This window comes from Acipenser ruthenus, chromosome 6 (genome assembly GCF_902713425.1).
Source record: "Acipenser ruthenus chromosome 6, fAciRut3.2 maternal haplotype, whole genome shotgun sequence".
NCBI lineage: Eukaryota > Metazoa > Chordata > Actinopteri > Acipenseriformes > Acipenseridae > Acipenser > Acipenser ruthenus.
The window spans coordinates 10,618,642-10,640,611 of record NC_081194.1 but is presented as its reverse complement, the minus strand read 5'-3'; the positions used below and the strand labels follow the sequence as shown (position 1 = coordinate 10,640,611).

The 21,970-nt window shown below is 40.4% G+C and overlaps 1 protein-coding gene across 3 annotated transcripts in view; it reads left to right on the top strand.

Moving 5' to 3' along the window:
• Positions 1-21,970, top strand: part of LOC117411031 (stromal membrane-associated protein 1) — an 88,888-nt gene that overhangs the window by 11,224 nt on the left and 55,694 nt on the right. For all 3 annotated transcript variants that reach the window (XM_059025002.1, XM_034018044.3, XM_034018043.3), the window contains exons 2-3: positions 12,986-13,119; positions 20,119-20,204. In XM_059025002.1, the coding sequence (XP_058880985.1) occupies positions 12,986-13,119; positions 20,119-20,204 (220 nt within the window). The remainder of the gene's footprint in view (positions 1-12,985; positions 13,120-20,118; positions 20,205-21,970) is intronic.

Genomic DNA, 21,970 nt, shown 5'->3' with positions numbered 1-21,970 from the left:
AGGATTGCCACATAAAAATAAAAAAATAATTACAATTTTACTACATTGTGTTTAAATTTGTTTTGGTACAACTAAAAATATGTATATTCACTGTATTGGTCTATTTATGCTGGACAGCAAAAAACTCCATGGCAGATAAATGACACGGTTAACTTAAATAGTGACATTTTTAGTTAATTAAAATAGCAAAAAAAACCCCAACAAAAACATAAAGTGGTGCATTTATATGCTTCAGGTGCCCCCTGCTGTTGAAATCTCTTTGGTGCACTGGATAGAACTCGGCTGTAAAAGAATGATGCATAAAGAACGTATTGGTCAGTAGGGAGCATCAAAAGCCTGTTTTTACACAGGCTGTGAACATGTGAAATGTTGAATTCTTACTCTTTGAACAGTATATTAGAATACATGATTCTAATCTTTCTTAAGATAGAAAAATGATGCATTAGTAACTAGTCCCTGATATTGTTTTGCTTTCACAAAAGAGGCAGTTCTTTTTTTTTTTTTTTTACAGCTGCTCAAATACATTTAACCATCGTAGTGCTGTTTCCCCTTTTTTCTTTCAAATAAAAACTGATTAAACAACCTGTGTTTCCTTGTATTGTCTAACTAAGCATGCCTGCTGGGGTGGGCATGCACAGTATTAAGGAACCACAGGTTAATTGTTGGGCCTGTAGTAGGTTGCATGTACAGTAATGTAGTTTGCAGCAGCATCCAAACTTGCTACAGTAAGGGCCACCCTTAAACACAAATTGAGTGTATCATAATTTTGGGGTAAAGTGTCACACTTATCCTACATTTTTTATTTATCTAGAAAATCCCTTGTCAAATTCAGATGAAACTTCCCAAGGACATTCTTCAAGACATTTTGAATGTCGTGTAATCCGGGATTATATGAATGTACCCTGTTTGTCAGTATTTCTGCCAATCTCTCTGTCTTTACACTGTCAGACTAAATTACAGTATATCTAGATAAGTGTGATGAAACGTGGTCTGGACAGGCTTTTCTCACACAACACTCCTCATCTAGTAATGATGTGATTTATCAGCACATGTTACCAAATGAGAGATTATACAGCACTTTGACTAAGGGTAGAGATAATTTGCTGTAATAGTGAATTGGCCATTGAGAGAGAGAGAGATGAATGTGTATTACTGAAGCCCCCAGCCTGTTCTGTGCACTGCAGTAAATCTAACCTAATACTAACATAAATGGAGACCATATCCAGTAAAGTAGCTTGTGCACAGTATGGCTCAGTATCTAAAACTATAAGACCAAGGGCCAGAGCAAGAGTCCTGGCCATGGTGTTTCATGAAATTAAGGATGCTGCTTGATCTGCTGTGAATGCACACATGCTGCATATTCATGGTTTTGTCATGGATACCCAGAGGGGTTAAGGAGTCCTTGAACTGTATTGTTTGCAATTACTGTGAACTGCTACAGTATATTAGTACTCAGGTTAGTGTTGCACAGACAGTACAGTATATGGATATCTTCTAAAGTAGGAGAATACACCACACTTGACAATAGATTAGACTATTGAGAAATCTTGTATAGATGGCACCGGATATGTGTGTTTTATTTTGTTTTTCCAATTGTACTGTAAACCTTGGTTTTTGCATTCCTGTATGTCACTGTGTCCCTGACACTTCAGATTTGCTTTTATAGGAATCTAATTCTAGAAAGAATTTTTTTTTTTTTCTTTTTCAATTTTGGATCTTTGTAGGCCTGCTCTGTATCTGTATATTATCAGCTGTCCTGCAGTAATTCTAAACAGTCTGTATCTTTTTAGTCCATTTTAAAAAAGAAAAAAGGAGGGGCCCTGTTTAACTTGCTGTCATCCACCCTTTTTACTTGCCACTTGCCTTGCACATTGTAAAAACCAAATGCAAACTTTATCCAAAAACAGTAAAATCTACACATCCTGCACAAGAAACCGTTTTTTCCCAGGCGTTTGCTCACCTCACTATCTTGACCTAGTCAGATGTCATCCTCTTAATTGGTCTTCATCCACATTTGCCGATTTGGGGCTTCTCCACAGCTCATGACCTTGCATGTCCTATGGGCATTAAGAAACGCTCTCTATTAGAAGCTAGTCTGAAGTTGCCATTTTAATTGGGGCTTCCAGCAAACCTAACCTGTCAGGGCTCTGTGAAGAGGTCTGTAAAGCAGTTGATTCCTGCATCTTGCTTATTGCTGCAATGTACTGTACCTTATACATCCTCTTAAGGTGGTGAATCAAGGTTTGGTGACGTGATCTTGGTTGTTTCCTGTGCTATGGGAAATTTGAGCATGCATTTGCTTATTTATTTATTTTAAATCTTATTTTGTCGCATGTTCTTTAGAATATGGATTCCTATTCTTGGGTCACGGAAAAATGCTGGTGAGTGAATCCAGACTAGCACCTTGGAAACAAGAGGTCGGAGAAAGACTGCCAGTCTCCAGACACCCATTGTTAATTGGGCTGAAAGGTTTTTGTGCTGCAGATGTGATGGTGTCTTCAGGGACAAAATCAGCTTCTGCTTCTGGTGTCTTCTCCAAACTATCACTTTCATTTTGTGTGTTCATGTCTTTTCTTGCAAGAAAGAATGTTGTCAGCACACAAGGAATCTTTTAAATGGCATGTGAACTTGCCGCACAAGTTTGTAAAATTAAAATATTCAATACAATGTTAGTTTATCTTCAAGCCCCCTGGGCCAAATGGGTAAAGTTTCATTTTAAAAATGCCTAATCTACTATTGTGGGCCTTTTAAAATCGATACAATATAGCCCATTATGTATTAAATAATCCTTCAAAATTAACAGTACTGCATGTTTTGACAATCTCAATGATTTTATTGACTCTGTTTTATTGATTAGACAAAATGCCGAATGTGCATCCTTCAGCCATTAGATGGAGCCAGAGGTTTGACTGACTGGTTACCGTAATGTTTAATATTTCTTTCTCCTGGAAATGTTTAGATTTAGTGTTATTATTCTGCTGTAGCCTGTCATGTAGCACACTTCTCTCAAAGTTGGTTCTATTCACATTTGTTTAATAATTGGTGGTACAGTACTTTTTTAAATTTATTTCAAATTTGTGAATGACACAAGTAAAGGTTTCCTGAGTAATGACAAAATGTGGGGACATGAACATGTCTCGTTGCTACTTTATATTCCATATTCCATTTTGCTGTATTTGAGAATTGGCCTCTATGTCTGGAATTCTTTAGAATGCCTTTTAAAGGCACTGGCAAGTGATACAGTCCATACTGTAAACCAAACCACTCTGCATGTACTTTATGGAGTAGCCAGAGCAGGAATGTGTGCTACTGTAGCAGTGATGCTTTTAATTGCAGCCCTGAACCTGCATGAGACTAAAGCGGTCCAGGCCATTACTGTCGGTGACAACAACAAATCCCACGAATGCTGCCTCCTGAGGGTCACTGTAACAAGAGTTCCAGGGGGCAGTCGGTACATTGGTGCCTCATCCATGCTGACAGGCACAAGCTCACAATGGCTTTATGTACAGAATGACTGCAGTCATACATTCATTACCTTAATTTTTTTTTCCTGGAATAATTGAATGTTCCAATATGGTAATCATTTACAGTAGGAATGAGGCAGTCTTGTGTGAAGCTTGAAAAATACTTTCTAATGCAGGCCAATATGTGAGTAAGACACATATTGTATGTTGTTAATGAAGCCAGTGTTTTTAATTAAGACATTCTGAGAAGCCTTTTGCCTCCCAATGTTTAAACTACACTCATTTTAATTAATTAATTAATGTTTTATCTGTCAGAAATGAATTTAGACATTTAACTTGCTATAATTCAAAGCATATGCTACTAGAGTAGAATAAAATAGGTCTTGTTTTGTTTTCGAATGTCGAGTGGAAACAGGCTGGAACTTGCATTGAAGTGCATCTAGCCATTGTTAGTCTGGTGTATTCCCTGCACATACATTATACATTCATAGAGTCAATGCATTGTCTTCCTAAAAGGGTCTTGTAATGTTCTGGATCACTAGTTTCATATTTTAACTAACAATACTTGGTTTAGCTTACTGTACACATGGATTTGTAAACTATTGATATACCATTTCCCTATACAGTACCATATCGTCACTACAACAAAAGACTTGGTACTGTAAAGGTTTTTGCAAAATGAAGGGCTACAATAAAATATTTTTTGGTGGTATTTACATGACATTTAGATGATCTAAATGAGATTATATTACAGTACATCACATCCCTCACATCAAGCAGAACTTTGCCTGTGGCATCCGTAAATGTGGCAGTATGGGAGTTAATAAAATGTAAGACATTGGTAATCATGAGCGTCATTGCTTTCAAACACCAATGTTCCCCTCCAAGATTGCATGTAACTTTATTAATATTAATCTACTGCATAACTTTAAAATGTACTAAGAGGCAATTGTGTGTGTATGTATGTCTACAGTGTGTGTGTGATTTTATTTATTTATTTATTTATTTATTTATAGATATACATATATAGATATATATATATATATAGATATATATATATATATATATATATATATATATATATATATATATATATACATATACACACACATAGTGGTTTGCAGAAGTATTCACCCCTACCAATAATGTCGCATTTTGTTGTATTAATAATTTATTAATAATTTATGCACAGTTTTTCAAACAAACTTTTTTTTTTTTTATTCAAAGCTGCAGTGATTAAACTAAACTATGAGGAGGTTAAATGTCAGCAAAACTAGCAATGAAAATGTACAAAATTAAATGTACTGGTTGGATAAGTATTCAGCCCCTTAAGTCAGTACTTGGTAGAAGCACGTTTTGCAGCAATTCCTGCTATGAGTCTTTTTGGATAAGTCTCACAGTAGGATTCCTGATATGAGTCTTTTTGGATAGGCTTTGCACAGTAGAATGGTGAATTTTTTGCCCATTCTTCACGGGAAAATTGCACCAGTTCTGATAAGTTTGTTGGGGATCGTCGATGGACTGCAATCTTAAAGTCTCACCATAAATTTTCGATTGGATTGTCAGGACTTTGACTGGGCCACTCAAGAACATTTAATTCTCTTCTTGTTCAACCACTCCAGTGTGGCTTTGGCTTTGGCTTTGTGCTTCAGGTCATTGTCCTGCTGAAAATTGTGAATTTCCTCCCCAGTTTCAGCGTCTTGGGTGACTCAAACAGGTTTTCCTCAAGGATTCTCATCCATTCTCCCCTCTGTCCTGACAAGCTTCCCAGTCCCTGCTGAAGAAAATCATCCCCATAACATGATGCTGCCACCACCATGCTTGACAGTTGGGATGGTGTTGACTGGGTATGTGCAGTGTTGGGCTTGCGCCAGACGCAACACTTGGAATTTTTGTCGCGTCTGACCACAAAACCTTTTCCACATGTCTGCATTATCATCTACATCCTTTTTCGCAAACTCCATACGTGCTTTAAGATGAGGCTTTTTGAGTAATGGCTTCTTTCTTGCCACCCATCCATACGCACCAGCTTTGTGTAGGGACCGGCTTATTGTTGATGTGTGAACACTGACTTCCATCTCAGACACAGAACTTTGCAGATCTCTCAAGGTCATTGTTGGCTTCAGAGTGACATCCCGAACCAGTTTCCTGCTTGCCCAGCTGCTCAGTTTGGGAGGGCGACCTGATCTGGGTAGTGTCTGGGTGGTGTGATGCATCTTCCACTTCTTAATGATGGACTTCACTGTGCTGAGAGGGAGAATCCGCGCCTTTTGAAATTTTCTTGTACCCTTCTGCTCTGTGCCACTTTATCACTGACTTGTTTTGATAGCTCCTTGGTCCTCATGGTTGCTTTGTTGGATTATCTACAAGTTAAACCACTTTGAGTACACACAGGTTGAAACCATTTCACTAATTTTGTGACCTTTCAAACAAATCATTTGCTCCTGAGCTGATTTAGGGCTACAGTAGCAAAGGGGTTGATTACTTCTGCAACTGAGATTAATCCGTTTTTCTCTGTAAATCTTACTTGTTTTATATTCTATATGCATTTTTTAACTATCAATGTGGAGTAGTTTGTGTAGATTCTACATGTAAAGTCTAATTTGAAAGCGTTGTGGAGTACGCTCAGGTCCCAACAAAATGTGAAAACTTTGCAGGGGGGTGAATACTGCAAACCACTGTGTTTATATACTGTATATGAAGGAATAATTATCTACATAGTACTATTAATCATTTAAATTGAAAGCACTTTGAAATGAGTGCTTGCCTTTGCATGTAAACATAACCACATACTGTATACAGTATGTCGCCCATAACACCTGTCCAAAATAACTGAGACTACTGTAGGTGAAATGTTGTGTTTTTTTTTTCTTTCTTTTTTAATACAACTGGATCATTCTATCATAGAATAACTTTTTCGTATTCAACGCTACAGAGCGAATGTTTATTTACAAGGATGGCTGTGAACAACACACTCTCCCCATTCCAGGGTTTGTCGTTTATCGTGAAATAACTACACTACTCCATGAACATATTCTCTATTAAAATTGGAAATGGCATTCCCAATTGAGAAGGCTCTATATAAAGTTACCAGAGGAGGTTCATATACTGTTTCAGAGTTTTTAATCAAAACAGAAACTCTTGAAAAACATTTTTTTTTTTTTTTTTTTTATAAAAGAAAGTGTTTTCTTAACTGTTTCTTTAAACAATAAATCGCTCAAACTCTGCACCTCCTTTAGTCACAAGATGCTATGCAGTATATGTTGCCAGTGAACTTTAACAATTTGGGGAAATACAGTCCTTTCTTGTTTCATTCAGCAAGAAATGAAGCAGAGGACAATAAAAGCCAACATGCTAGTTTCCTGCTGTTGCATAATAAAGCTAGAACTTCTCTTGGCATTACTAATATCCCACTGGCCAGATACTGCAGATTGCCACAGTGATGAACCATGCATACATGGAATTCAGACAACTAAATTACACTCTTTTTATAATGGTGACCAAGAAGCTAGGATGAGGAGTGTGTTTTAGAAACAGACTTCATTAATTGAGACGTTGTAATCTGAAAGATGGAATTTATTTATTATAGTTATTCTGCTACCCACAATTTTTTTTTATTTAGAATTTGTCTATTTTCTGAAGCATATTTATCATATTTGGATTGTGTCTCAATACCAAAACATGATTTTGGTTGTAATTTCTTGCTTTCCATTTTAAAAGTACTTTTTCTGGAGGGGCGCTGATGTCCGACATTATTAAAAACAAATCCAAATCTCCATGTGTCAGTTGTCAAAAGACAAATTCTCCCTGCATTTCTTAAAATTTAGTCATTCTGTTGGCACAAGCTCACCATTTAGCATTTCTTCTTCTGTCTTGCAAGAGGCAGTATTTCAATATTTAAAAAATTAAATAATGAATTGGTGGCTGCCTTCAAATCTGTTTCTTCTGGTGCAGATTAATGAGGCAGTTGGCTGGTCTTTTGTAGCTTTGTCTGATTGCTGCTGCTAATCATTTTCTAATTTTTAACCTTGTGGTAGAATATGAATGCAGCCTCTTCAGTGGTCATGAATACTAATTGTTTTCTTTATAATTGGCTTCACAGTACTGATACGGTAAAGTATGTGTAATTTCACATGGGTTAGGTTTTATTATTGGATCATCAGACTTCGAGCAGTAGGCGTTCATGCTTGTATCGGCAGAAGTGTAAAAAAATAAAATAAAATTGTGTTAATACGGCCTCAGTTGTATAGACTTGATTGACCCCATAAAACTGACAGATTCTGTATCCTGCTGTTCAAGTGGTTTTATGGTAAAGTCTGCTTTATGACTCATTGTATACTGAGGGCATTGGTGGTTACGAATCAAGTAAAATTAGATATAGGAATGAACCTTAATATCCTCTCTTGGTTTTATTTGTATTAGTTCTACAGTACAAAATGTTTATTGGCGCGCAAGTCCAGCAACATTCCATTTCAAAATGTAGTGTTTTTGGTTACAAAACCTTTTTTTTATTATTAAAAGGGCAGCAGTGTGGAGTCGTGGTTAGGGCTCTGGACTCTTGACCGGAGAGTCGTGGGTTCAATCCCAGGTGGGGGACACTGCTGCTGTACCCTTGAGCAAGGTACTTTACCTAGATTGCTCCAGTAAAAACCCAACTGTATAAATGGGTATTGTATCTAAAAATAATGTGATATCTTGTAAGTTGCCCTGGATAAGGGCGTCTGCTAAGAAATAAATAATAATAATTACTAATAATAATAAATTACCAGTCATACAATCTCCATTTGGCCATATGTCAGTTGTACTGTATGTTACCACAATGACTCAACAAATACATTTTTACAAAACCACCAGAAACTTGGTACAAACTCAGATACTGTAGAATCATGGTGTCGGAACAAGCTGTGTGGTAATTTCACAGTACTCCTCTTGAAGTGTCTATTTGCCATCATAAACTGTCCCACATCAGAGTGTATGATATTAACTCCCAGATATCTTATTTATATTGTTTTAAGTGTTTGAAAAACAAAACAAAATATGCTGTGAATATAAGTATCCTAAAAACAGTGCCTGCAGGAAAGCAGCTAGTTCTCATTGAATCCATTTGGCTTTACTGCAGAACAGCTGTATACCCAGCAGACAACAATTTCATGGCTTCAGCTCCTTCCTTGAATATGATGGTATTAAACAGTGCCCAGCTGACATATGGTTGCAGTGGTAAAGCCTGTGGAAACAAGGTCGACACCAGGTTTGCATCACATTACTGTATATACCCCAATTTGCACTTCTGAGAACAATCCTGATATGATACTGCATGTCATTAAGCAACTTGGTTAATAATTTAAACCTTCATAAATTCTTACTGTACATTTTTAACACATAATCACTTACTCAGGATTATACTATATTTCCTCTGTTTGTGTTATGTCTTTTTGATTTATGTGGCTTGTTTTCATAATTCTATTTTTACAAATCTAGTTAAAATGTATCTAGGGCTTCTGATTTTTGGTTTGAACCGATAAAACACCCTAGATACTTTTTATATATATATATATATATATATATATATATATATATATATATACACACACACACACACATATATATATATATATATATATATATATATATATATATATATATATATATATATATATATATATATATATATACACAGTGCTCACCCGTTATAACGCACCTCATTATAGTGCGGAATCGGTTATAACATAGGGTCGTGGCTCCCATTTGCTCCATAATGCCATTACAGTAGCCCTTTTATACTCGTTATAAGGCGGAACACAAATTGCACGGTCTTGTAATATGGCTCCCCACTGTAGCATTATAAAGGGTGAACACTGTATGCATGTATGTAATATAATGAAATTGGTGCATAGCCAATAAACACTGGAAAAACACTAGAAACGGTTACTCAATTCACACTGACTTCACCCCTTTCCCAGTAAAAATTCTCAAAGCAGTTAGGCAATGTCCCTCCTTCCTGACTGTACCTAGCATTGATTCATTCTGAATACATTAAACCCACCCCAACTACTGAGTGGCAGCAAATTCCTACATTTGTATCGGAGGCTTCGCAGGCGGAGAGGATTGCACACGCTTGGAAGATTTAAAACGAGATTACAATTACAAACGGAGGACTGTACTTGCTTGCAGTATTTAAAGCTGTATTACAGTTAGATAGGGAGGATTTACAGTACACACTTATGGGATTTAAACAGAATTGCAAATTGCAAAAATGCCTAGACACGTAAAAACCCAGAAGAATGTGCCTGTGACCATAAGGATTTTGTAGTAGAAGACAGCATAGGAAAGAAGGTACAAGTGTGCAAGCACTGTCCAGTTACTATACATATTGTGACATACATTTTGGGTTATCTACATAAAAGTCAAATAGCTCAAAGTAAACACCGAAAAATGAAAATAATAAACACCGAAAAACAGAAGCCTAAATATCTTGCATGCAGTCTGCTAGCTTTTCCCTGGCACTGTACTGGCAATCTAATCCATGTTCTGTCTCATGTACAGATTTATACATCTGTCTCATTTCTCTCATGGTGCATTGCTTTGAGGTGTGTGCATAATTTTTTTTTTCTTCTTTTATTTCCACAAATTAGCAAAAGCAAGAGATGGACTTTAGTGCCCAAGTTTTAACCCCCATTAAAAATACAAAATTCCTATTTTAATTATCTATGCTTTACATGTACAGTAGGTCACAGAGGCCTACCTTTTACACAATAGTAACTCCTACCTGAGCTAATAAAGAATTTAACTAAATATGGTGAAACACTGCATAGATATCTAACAGCCGTGATTAATATTAATCTGATGGGTTGCCATTGTAGGTGGAATATTAGGTTAATGCGTTATATGTACTGTACGTATTCACAAAAACGGACATCCTTTGTTGTTGAAAGAACCCTCCTGTAAGATAGATGTGAAATGGTCAGTAGTTCTTAGACAAGGGATGGACTTTTGATGTGGATAAATATTTTATTTAAACATTTTACAAGAAGAAAACCCTCTCTTGATAAACTTGTGTCATTTTGATGAGTGTCCTCAGATTGCATGCTGAATCAGTGGAGCAGAATCGGGTTGTGACAATACAATACACTCGTACCAACATCCATTAACAACTTCAACACAACTGTATAGCTCTGCATAGCACAGTTACAAAGTATATAACGGGCATGTCTGTATTTATGTGTTGTGCTGTAAAGGGTTTGTTGTTTTTGTTAAATACATTTTAAAATATAGGCATATGGATTCTGTAACTTAAGCTTACAGTATATTGAAAAAATAGTCTGCTTTTAAAAGGGTCTCTTAAGTCTTGGAATCGGAACTGTTAGTCGTAAAAGCTGAACCTCTTTCACAGGGTTTAGAGAAAAAAAAGAAAAGAAAGTTGAATGCTGAGTTATTAAAAAAAAAACTAAAAAAACACTGTTGTGCTCCAGTTCATGTGTTCTGTAGCTGAATGGTCAGATGGAGAATAAGGTTATTGTTAATTCTGACAAATGCTCTCTTGTTGCTGTTGGATGACATTGCCAAAGTGATATGGGCTATCTTTCAAGAAGAGCTAAAAGAGCACAAAGAGACTCCTGCGATTCCAGCTGGCTTGATGTCCAGGCGACAGGAAGTAAATCTTGATTTAGACCTACAACGCTGCCTTGGAAAGCCTGATCCGGATAAAATAGATGTGCTGGGGAAGTTGGAGGGTTATTAGTCAAGTCATTCACATGACTGCGCAAATGTAAAGAGAAAAATAATACAATAGAAGGTCCCTTCTCTGTCAAGGCGTTGCCATGTAAACCACAGCTAGCCTTCATGGATGGTCAGGATTAATGCTACACATTTCATATGACAATAATTTATATATGTTGTCTTTTGTTATTTAATATTATGACTGATCTGAAGAATGAATACTGACAGATGTTGAAAGCCGGCTGGTTTATTACTGACCTTGGAGCCTACCTAAAGTGCGGTACTTCTGTGTACATGGTGACATTTTCCAGATGTTCAAACTATGCCCTGTGGATAAAAAGCAGTACAGTAAACAACTAGGTAGTTTGTTTGGCATGCCATCAATTGATGTTTGACTCTGTAACAAGTGTTTAAAACATAACTTCCCTAAATTCATTGTTTTGATCTGACGCCTCTGTGCTTGGGAATATTAAAGATATTGAGGTAAAGGGACATTGTTGCACATCATGCATGCTTGGCAATCCAATTTGTGGGTGTTATTGTACAAGTGTTTTGGTATTCTGTAGTTGTGCTTCCTGCAATTAAGTCTCTTGAATACCCTTTCATGGGACCCCCAAATGTATTTATTTTTTATCATTAAGACCTGGTGGCTTTTTCAGTGATGTACTGCAAAAGGACTGACATTTGTCCAAGAATGTTCCATAAATATTGAATGGAATGTTAGAAATACATGCCAGTATTGGTAAAAGAGCACCACAGTACAGCTGTAGCTATAAAGTGCAATTACTGTGCTTTGTGTAGTATTTGAGGTGGAATGTGTTATTATGAAATGTCTACTTGTAGACTTTCTACAGTAATGGGTTAGTGTTGGGTTTCTCAAGTAAAAGTTAAGATAAAAATAGAACAATATACAGTATAAGGGCATTGAACAAACTGAATTATTGTACATCGAAATTGGCAGATGCATTTTCCTGCAAAAGAGGAAGGGATTTATTTTTATAATTAAAAACAAACCTTATCAGGATTATCCTGTTTCATAAATGTGTTTTAGTGCCGAGTACCCTAATGAGGATAAATTCAGACATCTGGCCCAGAACCTTTCTGTTCTATAGAAATGTATTGGTATCAATTTGTTGTTGTTATTGTTGGCACTGAATAGTGGAGATTCATTGTTTAGTATGCATACGTTTTGTCATACTTCTGGCTCAATTTAGAATCAGAGTTGGAGCCAGCAAATAATGTGAAGACTAATCAAGTACTGTTCATGGATTTTGTACAATGTTAAAATGAAGCATCTGATTTGCTATTGCCACCACCCCCCACCCCTCTCTGTTGGGTGATAAATGCTTGTTTAGAAAACTGGTATTTGCTTTTATTGCAAATGGTTCAGAAGACACATTCCAAAGCTGTTTCTTTCCATTTCCTACATGAAGAGGTACTGTACTTGTTAGAAACCTCCAGATGGATTTTAGAACTGGAATGCAGCTCTTAATTAAGTTTTGAGATTTAATTCTCCTTACTGAAAGGATCTTTTTGGAGCAAATCTTTCCAAAAAGATCATATAATTGTATATAAAATTACCAGTCAAGGCGTTGAAGAAATGTATTTTGTTACTTTTTGGATAATTTATAAACAGTCACCATTAGCATCATAAGAAGCCACTTTCCTAACACTAGCTGTCAGGCCTGTTTCCAATCCAAATCGCCATTGCTTTTGCAGAGAATATTAACTGCCTCCTTAAGCCTTGGCTACAAAATGACTTCTCTGACTGTATTCTTTTAATTTATTTGTGTGTGTGTGTACAGGTCCAAGATGGGCATCCTGGAATCTTGGTGTTTTTATTTGTATTCGATGTGCTGGAATCCATCGAAATCTTGGCGTTCACATATCCCGGGTCAAGTCAGTGAATCTGGACCAGTGGACACAAGAACAAATACAGGTAAAACAAATTTAAATAACATAAAGTGACGACGATCAATACAGTAATGCCTTCAGTTCAAGAAATCACTTTTTTTAATATTTAATTTATTCCAAAAGATTACTGTTTGAAAAGACACATTTACATCTGTTGAATTTCTCATCCAGTTCCAGAGTCCATCCTTAAACCTGGTTTTATCAAATGTGTTTAAATCCTAGAAGACTGCAGTGTTTCAGGAAATACTTTCTCCAGCAATTAATTCGGTTTCGGTGGATTGACCTTCGATTTTATAGAATGACTTGCATCATTTTGAGTGCTAATTGATGTTGTTATGGCCAATTAATTCTTGAGTGCTAATTATTCATTGTAAAGTGTGTTTTGAACACTTTTTTTGTGTGTGTGTGTGTGTGTTTACATCATTTCTGTTTGGAATTTAGAGATCAAACCACTGTTACATTGAAATGTTTGTTAGTGCACTTGAGTCTGAAGATCTGGGGGACATTAATGAGTTTACCTTGGAGCCTACCTAAAGTGCGGTACTTCTGGGTACATGGTGACATTTTCCAGATGTTCAAACTGTGCCCTGTGGATAAAAAGCAGTACAGTAAACAACTAGGTAGTTTGTTTAGCATGCCATCAATTGATGTTTGACTCTGTAACAAGTGTTTAAAACATAACTTCCCTAAATTCATTGTTTTGATCTGACGCCTCTGTGCTTGGGAATATTAAAGATATTGAGGTAAAGGGACATTGTTGCAAATCATGCACGCTTGGCAATCCAATTTGTGGATGTTATTGAACAAGTGTTTTGGTATTCTGTAGTTGTGCTTCCTGCAATTAAGTCTCTTGTATACCCTTTCTTGGGACCCTGTGGCGGAGTGTCCCGCCCCTATTTATTATTATTTGTATTTTTGTTTGCGGCGCGGGTAAAAGCGCCGCGTCTTTTATTGTTATATTTAAAAACCTCGTGAGGATGCATGGCTGATCAGCTACTGATTATTTAACTAGCTGACAGTCATGCATCCTTACCAAACGCGTGCAGACTCTGGCCGGGGGATAATAAGATAATTACCAACTAGTTAAATCCCTCGGCCAGAGTATATAAACCAGCAGCACTATGCACTCGGGGTGTGGAGTGTTCGAGAGTGGAGAACGGGAGAGAGAGAGGAAGAAAACAATTGCTAAAACGTGCTGGAGTATCCAGCACGAAACTTACTTGTTTGTTTATTCGTTCGGCCCTCGTGCCCTTTTGTTTGGTGTTTTGTTAAATCTTTTGTTTTTGTTTTGTTTATTAAATACGCTGAGTGCACCAGCACTCAGCTTCAACCGCCCATCCACTGTTTGGTTTGAGTTACTTCCTGGTCCGTGACGTCATCCACATCACCACTGCGAGCCAGACTGCCACATATGGTGTCCTGCGTGGGACAAACAACGCCTCCAACAGCCGGACCAGGATTGAAAAGTGCGGTTTTTTTTGTTTGTTCGTTTTTTTTTCAAATTAAAAATGGGGAAAAGTAGCCGGAGGAGAAAGCAGCAGCAGCAGCAACAACAGCAGCAGGAGGCGCAGCAACATCAGCCTTACCTTGCCACACTGGATATCTGCCTCACCTGCCTGAAGGGTGAGGAGTGGTGCTTCGCGGTTGGTGAGGTTGGGCACGTGGCACCAGACCAACCCCCTCCATGGCAGGAGAAAGAGGAGCCAGAGCGTCCAGTGAGGGAGGACCTGCATCCTCCAAAGAGGACGAATGCACTCTCCTCTGAGGGAGTCTGGGACTGGCTGGTGGAGCCGGGGAGGGATTATGAGGAAGCCCTCCCTGCAGTGATCAACCTCCTGTGGGCAAGAGATGGGGAGCGCTGGGAGGCCTGGGAACAGCAACACCACCCAGCTTCCCTCCCAGACATCGCAGCCATGGTGTTCAACTACCTGGCTGCGGATATGGGAGAGACCCTGCTGCTGCCATCTCCAGCGCCAGAGGGAGAGGAGCCATCGCTGCCGTCTCCAGCGCCAGAGGGAGAGGAGCCATCGCTGCCGTCTCCAGCGCCAGAGGGAGAGGAGCCATCGCTGCCGTCTCCAGCGCCAGAGGGAGAGGAGCCATCGCTGCCGTCTCCAGCGCCAGAGGGAGAGGAGCCATCGCTGCCGTCTCCAGCGCCAGAGGGAGAGGAGCCATCGCTGCCGTCTCCAGCGCCAGAGGGAGAGGAGCCATCGCTACCGTCTCCAGCATCAGAGGGAGAGGAGCCATCGCTACCGTCTCCAGCATCAGAGGGAGAGGAGCCATCGCTGCCATCTCCAGCATCAGAGGGAGAGGAGCCATCGCTGCCGTCTCCAGCATCAGAGGGAGAGGAGCCATCGCTACCGTCTCCACCAGCAGAGGGAGAATGCCTGCTGGTTTCGCCTCCACAGCCTGGGGAGGAGCCCGAACGTCCTACGCCCGAGTGGGAGGAGCCCGAACGTCCTACGCCCGAGTGGGAGGAGCCCGAACGTCCTACGCCCGAGTGGGAGGAGCCCGAACGTCCTACGCCCGAGTGGGAGGAGCCCGAACGTCCTACGCCCGAGTGGGAGGAGCCCGAACGTCCTACGCCCAAGAGGGGGGAGTCGGTGCGTCCACAGCCCAAGAGGGAGGAGTCGGTGCGTCCACAGCCCAAGAGGGAGGAGTCGGTGCGTCCACAGCCCAAAGAGGGGGGAGTCGGTGCGTCCATAGCCCAAGAGGTGGAAGTCTGCGCTTCCACAGCCTTAGGACCCAAGCTGCAGTCCCAAGAGCCAGAAGGGGAGGAGTTACAGGCTCAACCCCCTGAATTTTTCTGGGGGGGAGAAGGGCAGGATGCTGATGTTCCCCAGCAGCCTCTATTTATGCTGCTGAAGGGAGCACGGCACACACCAGCCCAGCCGCCACAGCAGAGGGAGCCAGAACCGCCACAGCCTCCCTCTGAGTGGCCAGCATCCGCCCCATCGCCTCTGCCTCCACCACCACCAGGAGCAGAGCAGCAGGAGCTGCCTCTGTCTCCACCACCACCAGGAGCAGGGCAGCAGGAGCTGCTTCTGTCTCCACCATCACCAGGAGCAGAGCAGCAAGAGCTGCCTCTGCCTCCGCCACCTCCACCAGCAGAGGGTGAATGCCTGCTGGTTCCACATCCACCGTCGTGGGAGGACTGCTTGCCCCTCCCACCTCCACCAGCAGAGGGTGAATGCCTGCTGGTTCCGCCTCCACCGTCGTGGGAGGACTGCTTGCCCCTCCCACCTCCACCAGCAGAGGATGAATGCCTGCTGGTTCTGCCTCAACCGTCGTGGGAGGACTGCTTGCCCCTCCCACCTCCACCAGCAGAGGATGAATACCTGCTGGTTCCGCCTCAGCCGCCGTGGGAGGACTGCTTGCCACTCCCAGCTCCACCAGCAGAGGGTGAATACCTGCTGGTTCCGTCTCAGCCGCTGTGGGAGGACTGCTTTCCCCTCCCACCATCGCCATTGCCTGGGGATGGCTGTTCTGCATCGCCTGGGGCTGCCTTTTGTTCTCTACAGGACACAGGGTACGAGGGAGAAGTGGAGCTCCCGCTGCCGCCTCCATGGCCAGGGGCTCCCCTCCCGAGTTCGCCTTCCGAGGGTCCGCTGCGGCTGCCGTCGCCTTCCGAGGGTCCGCTGCTGCTGCCGTCGCCTTCCGAGGGTCCGCTGCTGCTGCCGTCGCCTTCCGAGGGTCCGCTGCTGCTGCCGTCGCCTTCCGAGGGTCCGCTGCTGCTGCCGTCGCCTTCCGAAGGTCCGCTGCTGCTGCCGTCGCCTTCCGAGGGTCCGCTGGTGCTGCCGTCGCCTGGGGTCGCCAGGGATCCTGCTTCGCCTGGGGTCACTACACTGTGGTCAGAGCCCCACGGAGGGGAACTGCTGGCCGTGAAGAGGAGGGGGGAGGTCAGGAGACCAGCTCCCCCAGCCGCACTTTCGCGGCAGGAGTTGGGGTGGTCAGAGCCCCACGGAGGGGAACTGCTGGCCATGAAGAGGAAGGGGAAGGTCAGGAGACCAGCTCCCCCAGCCGCACTTTCGCGGCCGGAGATCATGTGGTCAGAGCCCCACGGAGGGGAACTGCTGGCCGTGAAGAGGAGGGGGGAGGTCAGGAGACCAGCTCCCCCAGCCGCACTTTCGCGGCAGGAAATACTGTGGCTGGAGCCCCATGAAGGGCAGCTGCCAGCCATGAAGAAGGGGGGGGAGGTCAGGAGACCAGCTTCCCCCGCAGCAATTTCGCTGCAGGAGAAAGGGTGGCCGGCCATGAAGAAGGGGGGGCAGGTCTGGAGACCACCCCCAAAATTTTTTTGGCCAGAGGAGCCGGCCGGTGCGCGGGCCATTGGAACGCTACGGCTGTTTGGGTGGGAGGAGGACATCCCACCGTGGCCGCCACCTTTGGTCCGCTGCTGCCCCTGTTCCTGCGCCGGGACTGCTAACCGGGACTTTGGGGACTAAGGGGGGAGGTGGCCGAAAAGGCCATGTGTGCTGCGCACAAGGGGGGGCATGTGTGGCGGAGTGTCCCGCCCCTATTTATTATTATTTGTATTTTTGTTTGCGGCGCGGGTAAAAGCGCCGCGTCTTTTATTGTTATATTTAAAAACCTCGTGAGGATGCATGGCTGATCAGCTACTGATTATTTAACTAGCTGACAGTCATGCATCCTTACCAAACGCGTGCAGACTCTGGCCGGGGGATAATAAGATAATTACCAACTAGTTAAATCCCTCGGCCAGAGTATATAAACCAGCAGCACTATGCACTCGGGGTGTGGAGTGTTCGAGAGTGGAGAACGGGAGAGAGAGAGGAAGAAAACAATTGCTAAAACGTGCTGGAGTATCCAGCACGAAACTTACTTGTTTGTTTATTCGTTCGGCCCTCGTGCCCTTTTGTTTGGTGTTTTGTTAAATCTTTTGTTTTTGTTTTGTTTATTAAATACGCTGAGTGCACCAGCACTCAGCTTCAACCGCCCATCCACTGTTTGGTTTGAGTTACTTCCTGGTCCGTGACGTCATCCACATCACCACTGCGAGCCAGACTGCCACAGACCCCCAAATGTATTTATTTTTTTATCATTAAGACCTGGTGGCTTTTTCAGTGATGTACTGCAAAAGGACTGACATTTGTCCAAGAATGTTCCATAAATATTGAATGGAATGTTAGAAATACATGCTAGTATTGGTAAAAGAGCACCACAGTACAGCTGTAGTTATAAAGTGCAATTACTGTGCTTTGTGTAGTATTTGAGGTGAATGTGTTATTATTAAATGTCTACTTGTAGACTTTCTACAGTAATGGGTTAGTGTTGGGTTTCTCAAGTAAAAGTTAAGATAAAAATAGAACAATATACAGTATAAGGGCATTGAACAAACTGAATTTGTACATTGTACATCGAAATTGGCAGATGCATTTTCCTGCAAAAGAGGAATTTATTTATTTATTTTTATAATTAAAAACAAACCTTATCAGTATTCAAAACCAGTCTCTCCCGGTTCATGAATGTGTTTTAGTGCTGAGTACCCTAATGAGGAGAAATGTCAAGCAAACCCTATTACCGTAGCTCCAACAATTCAGACATCTGGCCCAGAACCTTTCTGTTCTATAGAAATGTATTGGTATCAATTTGTTGTTGTTGTTGTTGTTGGCACTGAATAGTGGAGATTCATTGTTTAGTATGCATACGTTTTGTCATACTTCTGGCTCAATTTAGAATCAGAATTGGAGCCAGTAATTAATGTGAAGACTAATCAAGTACTGTTCATGGATTTTGTACAATGTTAAAATGAAGCATCTGATTTGCTATTGCCACCACCCCCACCCCTCTCTGTTGGGTGATAAATGCTTGTTTAGAAAACTGGTATTTTGCTTTTATTGCAAATGGTTCAGAAGACACATTCCAAAGCTGTTTCTTTCTATTTCCTACGTGAAGAGGTACTGTACTTGTTAGAAATCTCCAGATGGATTTTAGAACTGGAATGCAGCTCTTAATTAAGTTTTGAGATTTAATTCTCCTTACTGAAAGGATCTTTTTGGAGCAAATCTTTCCAAAAAGATCATATAATTGTATATAAAATTACCAGTCAAGGCGTTGAAGAAATGTATTTTGTTACTTCTTGGATGATTTATAAACAGTCACCATTAGCATCCTAATGGTTTGCTGCAAGGGTATTGATGCACTGTTCAAAAAACATCTGCTTGAATTTTGAGAAGTGGTGTTTGACTGTCGTGGTGAGAAAAGGGTTACAGACCATGTTCCTGTACACTGCAGTGTGTGTACAGTACAGTGTATCTTTGTTTGCAAATTGCCTTTTCCTCAGTTTTTAGTTGGGGGATCCCTATTCAGAATTGGTTTCAAAGAAGGGTGTCGCCCTCACAAACAAACAATGTTTGAGAACCTCTACACCTAAAGAAAGGACTGTCCATTGTGCCTGAAACCCTATGTATGCTGTTTGTGAATTTGTTAGAATGTATCCTTGTTCAAAGGGCCATAACAAAGAAAATGAACAGATTAGTCAAGTGTAACAAATCATTTTTTTTTTCTTTTTAATTTTACTTTTCTTATTTGAACATTCTCAATTAGTACTTTTGCATGCCTCTCTGGGTTTGAGTGGGGTGTCCACGTTTACAAATATTTGTAAGCATTTACACTAAAGTAGTTTCCACTTTGATTGATTATGCCAAATTCCTATAGAAGCACAACCTAGGGATCAACTCATGCAATGTAAACTAAAATTCAATTCAATTGTACGTTGCCAAAACGATGTTTCCTATTCAGGAAGCAATACAGGATGTACTAAAATAAGCTGTTCATGAAGAATGACATAGTACATTGATTTAGTGGTGTACCTGTTTTTGAATTAAACATTTAGAAATGGGCAAAACATGAAGCTTTTGTACTCCCTGAAGTGCGGGCACATTTAAACGTGACACCCATAATAAACAGTAGTCCCTGTGAAAAGAACATTATTTTACTAAACTAATGTATGTATTTATTTATGTATTTATTTATTTTAATCATGTTTTCTAACTTACATTCACAGAGCGTTCAGGACATGGGAAACACCAAGGCAAGAAAGCTGTACGAAGCCAATCTTCCAGATAACTTCAGAAGACCACAAACAGACCAGTATCCTTTGCTCTTTTTATTTTAATAGAAGCCAGTGCTGTAATAAAACAGAAGAGCTAAATGTATCTGCAAATGTGTGCTGTAGTGAAATGTGGAGACATTTCTAGTGTGGTTTGTGTTTCATATAGTGTACACTAACTGTTTTATTTTTTTCATACAAGCTCTTTTGAAGTAGCTCCCTCATCCAATTCAATAGTGTGTCCACTTTTTATAGTCAGGTTTTTCAAGGAAGATGTTAGTTATCTCCAAATGTATGCTTAAAACAGTTTCTTTTTAGTAGTTAATTGGTATGCAGACCAGCTCTTTTCAATAGCCTTGCTTTTGCATCAAACTATGCTGTTGGATATCTGAGAACTTTTTTTTTTTTAAAACATATTTTTTAAAGAATTTTGTTGAATTGGTTTAAGTAACTGGATGTACATTTTTCCAAAGAGCTTTTGTTTCAATCTATGCTATGAAAACCTGATTTAATTACCAAAATGTGAATATTAAATAGGGTTGATGCTGGTCTGCGCTGTGGAATTACAGTTGTGGTCTTCCACTAATTTTTAAAGTCTCTAGTGGGTAGTAGCTACAGCACAGTGACAGAACAGTTTTGCCATTTAAAAAAAAATAAAATAAAAAAAAATAAAAATTTGCACATTTTATGGACACATATATATAATTAATGCTAAGGGAGAAAAACAAATTATATCTATAATAATACAATCATGTATTTTAATTGTCAAAGTAATTAAAGCAGGATACACATTTTAGCAGAAACTGAGCCTGGATCCAGTATCCGATCCCTTTAGTCCAACTGGTGCCTGGGGATATAGTGAGATTCCTGTATGTGTGTCACATTTAATATACATATAGTGGATGTAGGTCATGGTGCTTTACTTTTTCTTCACATGATTTTCCTTTAGCCATGGGCAGGTATGGTGTGTGTGTGTGTGTGTGTGACATACCAATTTATCTATTACTTTTTTAAAATATTCATTGTGCTGTTTTAGAAATTTCTCTATTCCAAACCCCAAAGGAAATGAGCTTTTAAGAGATTTGGGTGGCTCTAACATGAATTTATTTTGCTCGAGTTATACATTAACACAAATTGCATGATCTGCTCTTACAGAATACGCCTTTCCTCCAATTTGTGCAAACAGTAATTATTTACTTCCATTTGTAGCTTTGGGACAGAGTTGCTGTGCTGCATTTCATAACCATGACTGTGCCCCTTCTCCCCCTGAGCTGCCTGGTCTTTTATTAAATATTATTGCTGGAGGAGTTGTTTCTTAATGTGTCTCCCCCAACCACCATTTCCTCCCACCTGCAATTAGAAATGTTTTATTAGTTGATCAGATGTATGTGATCAAAGTTTCATCAATAATGTTTAAGAATCTGGGATTTAATTGGCTTCTGTTGTGCAGGTAGCTTGGGAAATAAAGACTTGATCTGTGATCTCCTATTCTTTCTGAGAGAGGTTCCAGTTCCATTTTTCCCATTTTATTTCTATGTAGTTTACATATTAATTTTTCCATCTTCAAATAATAATTATCCACAGACACAGACATTGCATATGGCAAGCTGGACACAGTGATAACAGTGCTGATAAAGTAAAAAAAAAAAAAAAACCTTGAAAGATTTGTTTAAACTTTTATTTGCTTAGTGTTCATAGTAATTGCCAGGTGGTTCCTTTAAATGGAGATATCTAATGTGTTTTCTTGACTGTCTGAGTTTTATAGACAGAAACAATTCTACACATTTACCATTGTCACAAGTTCAGC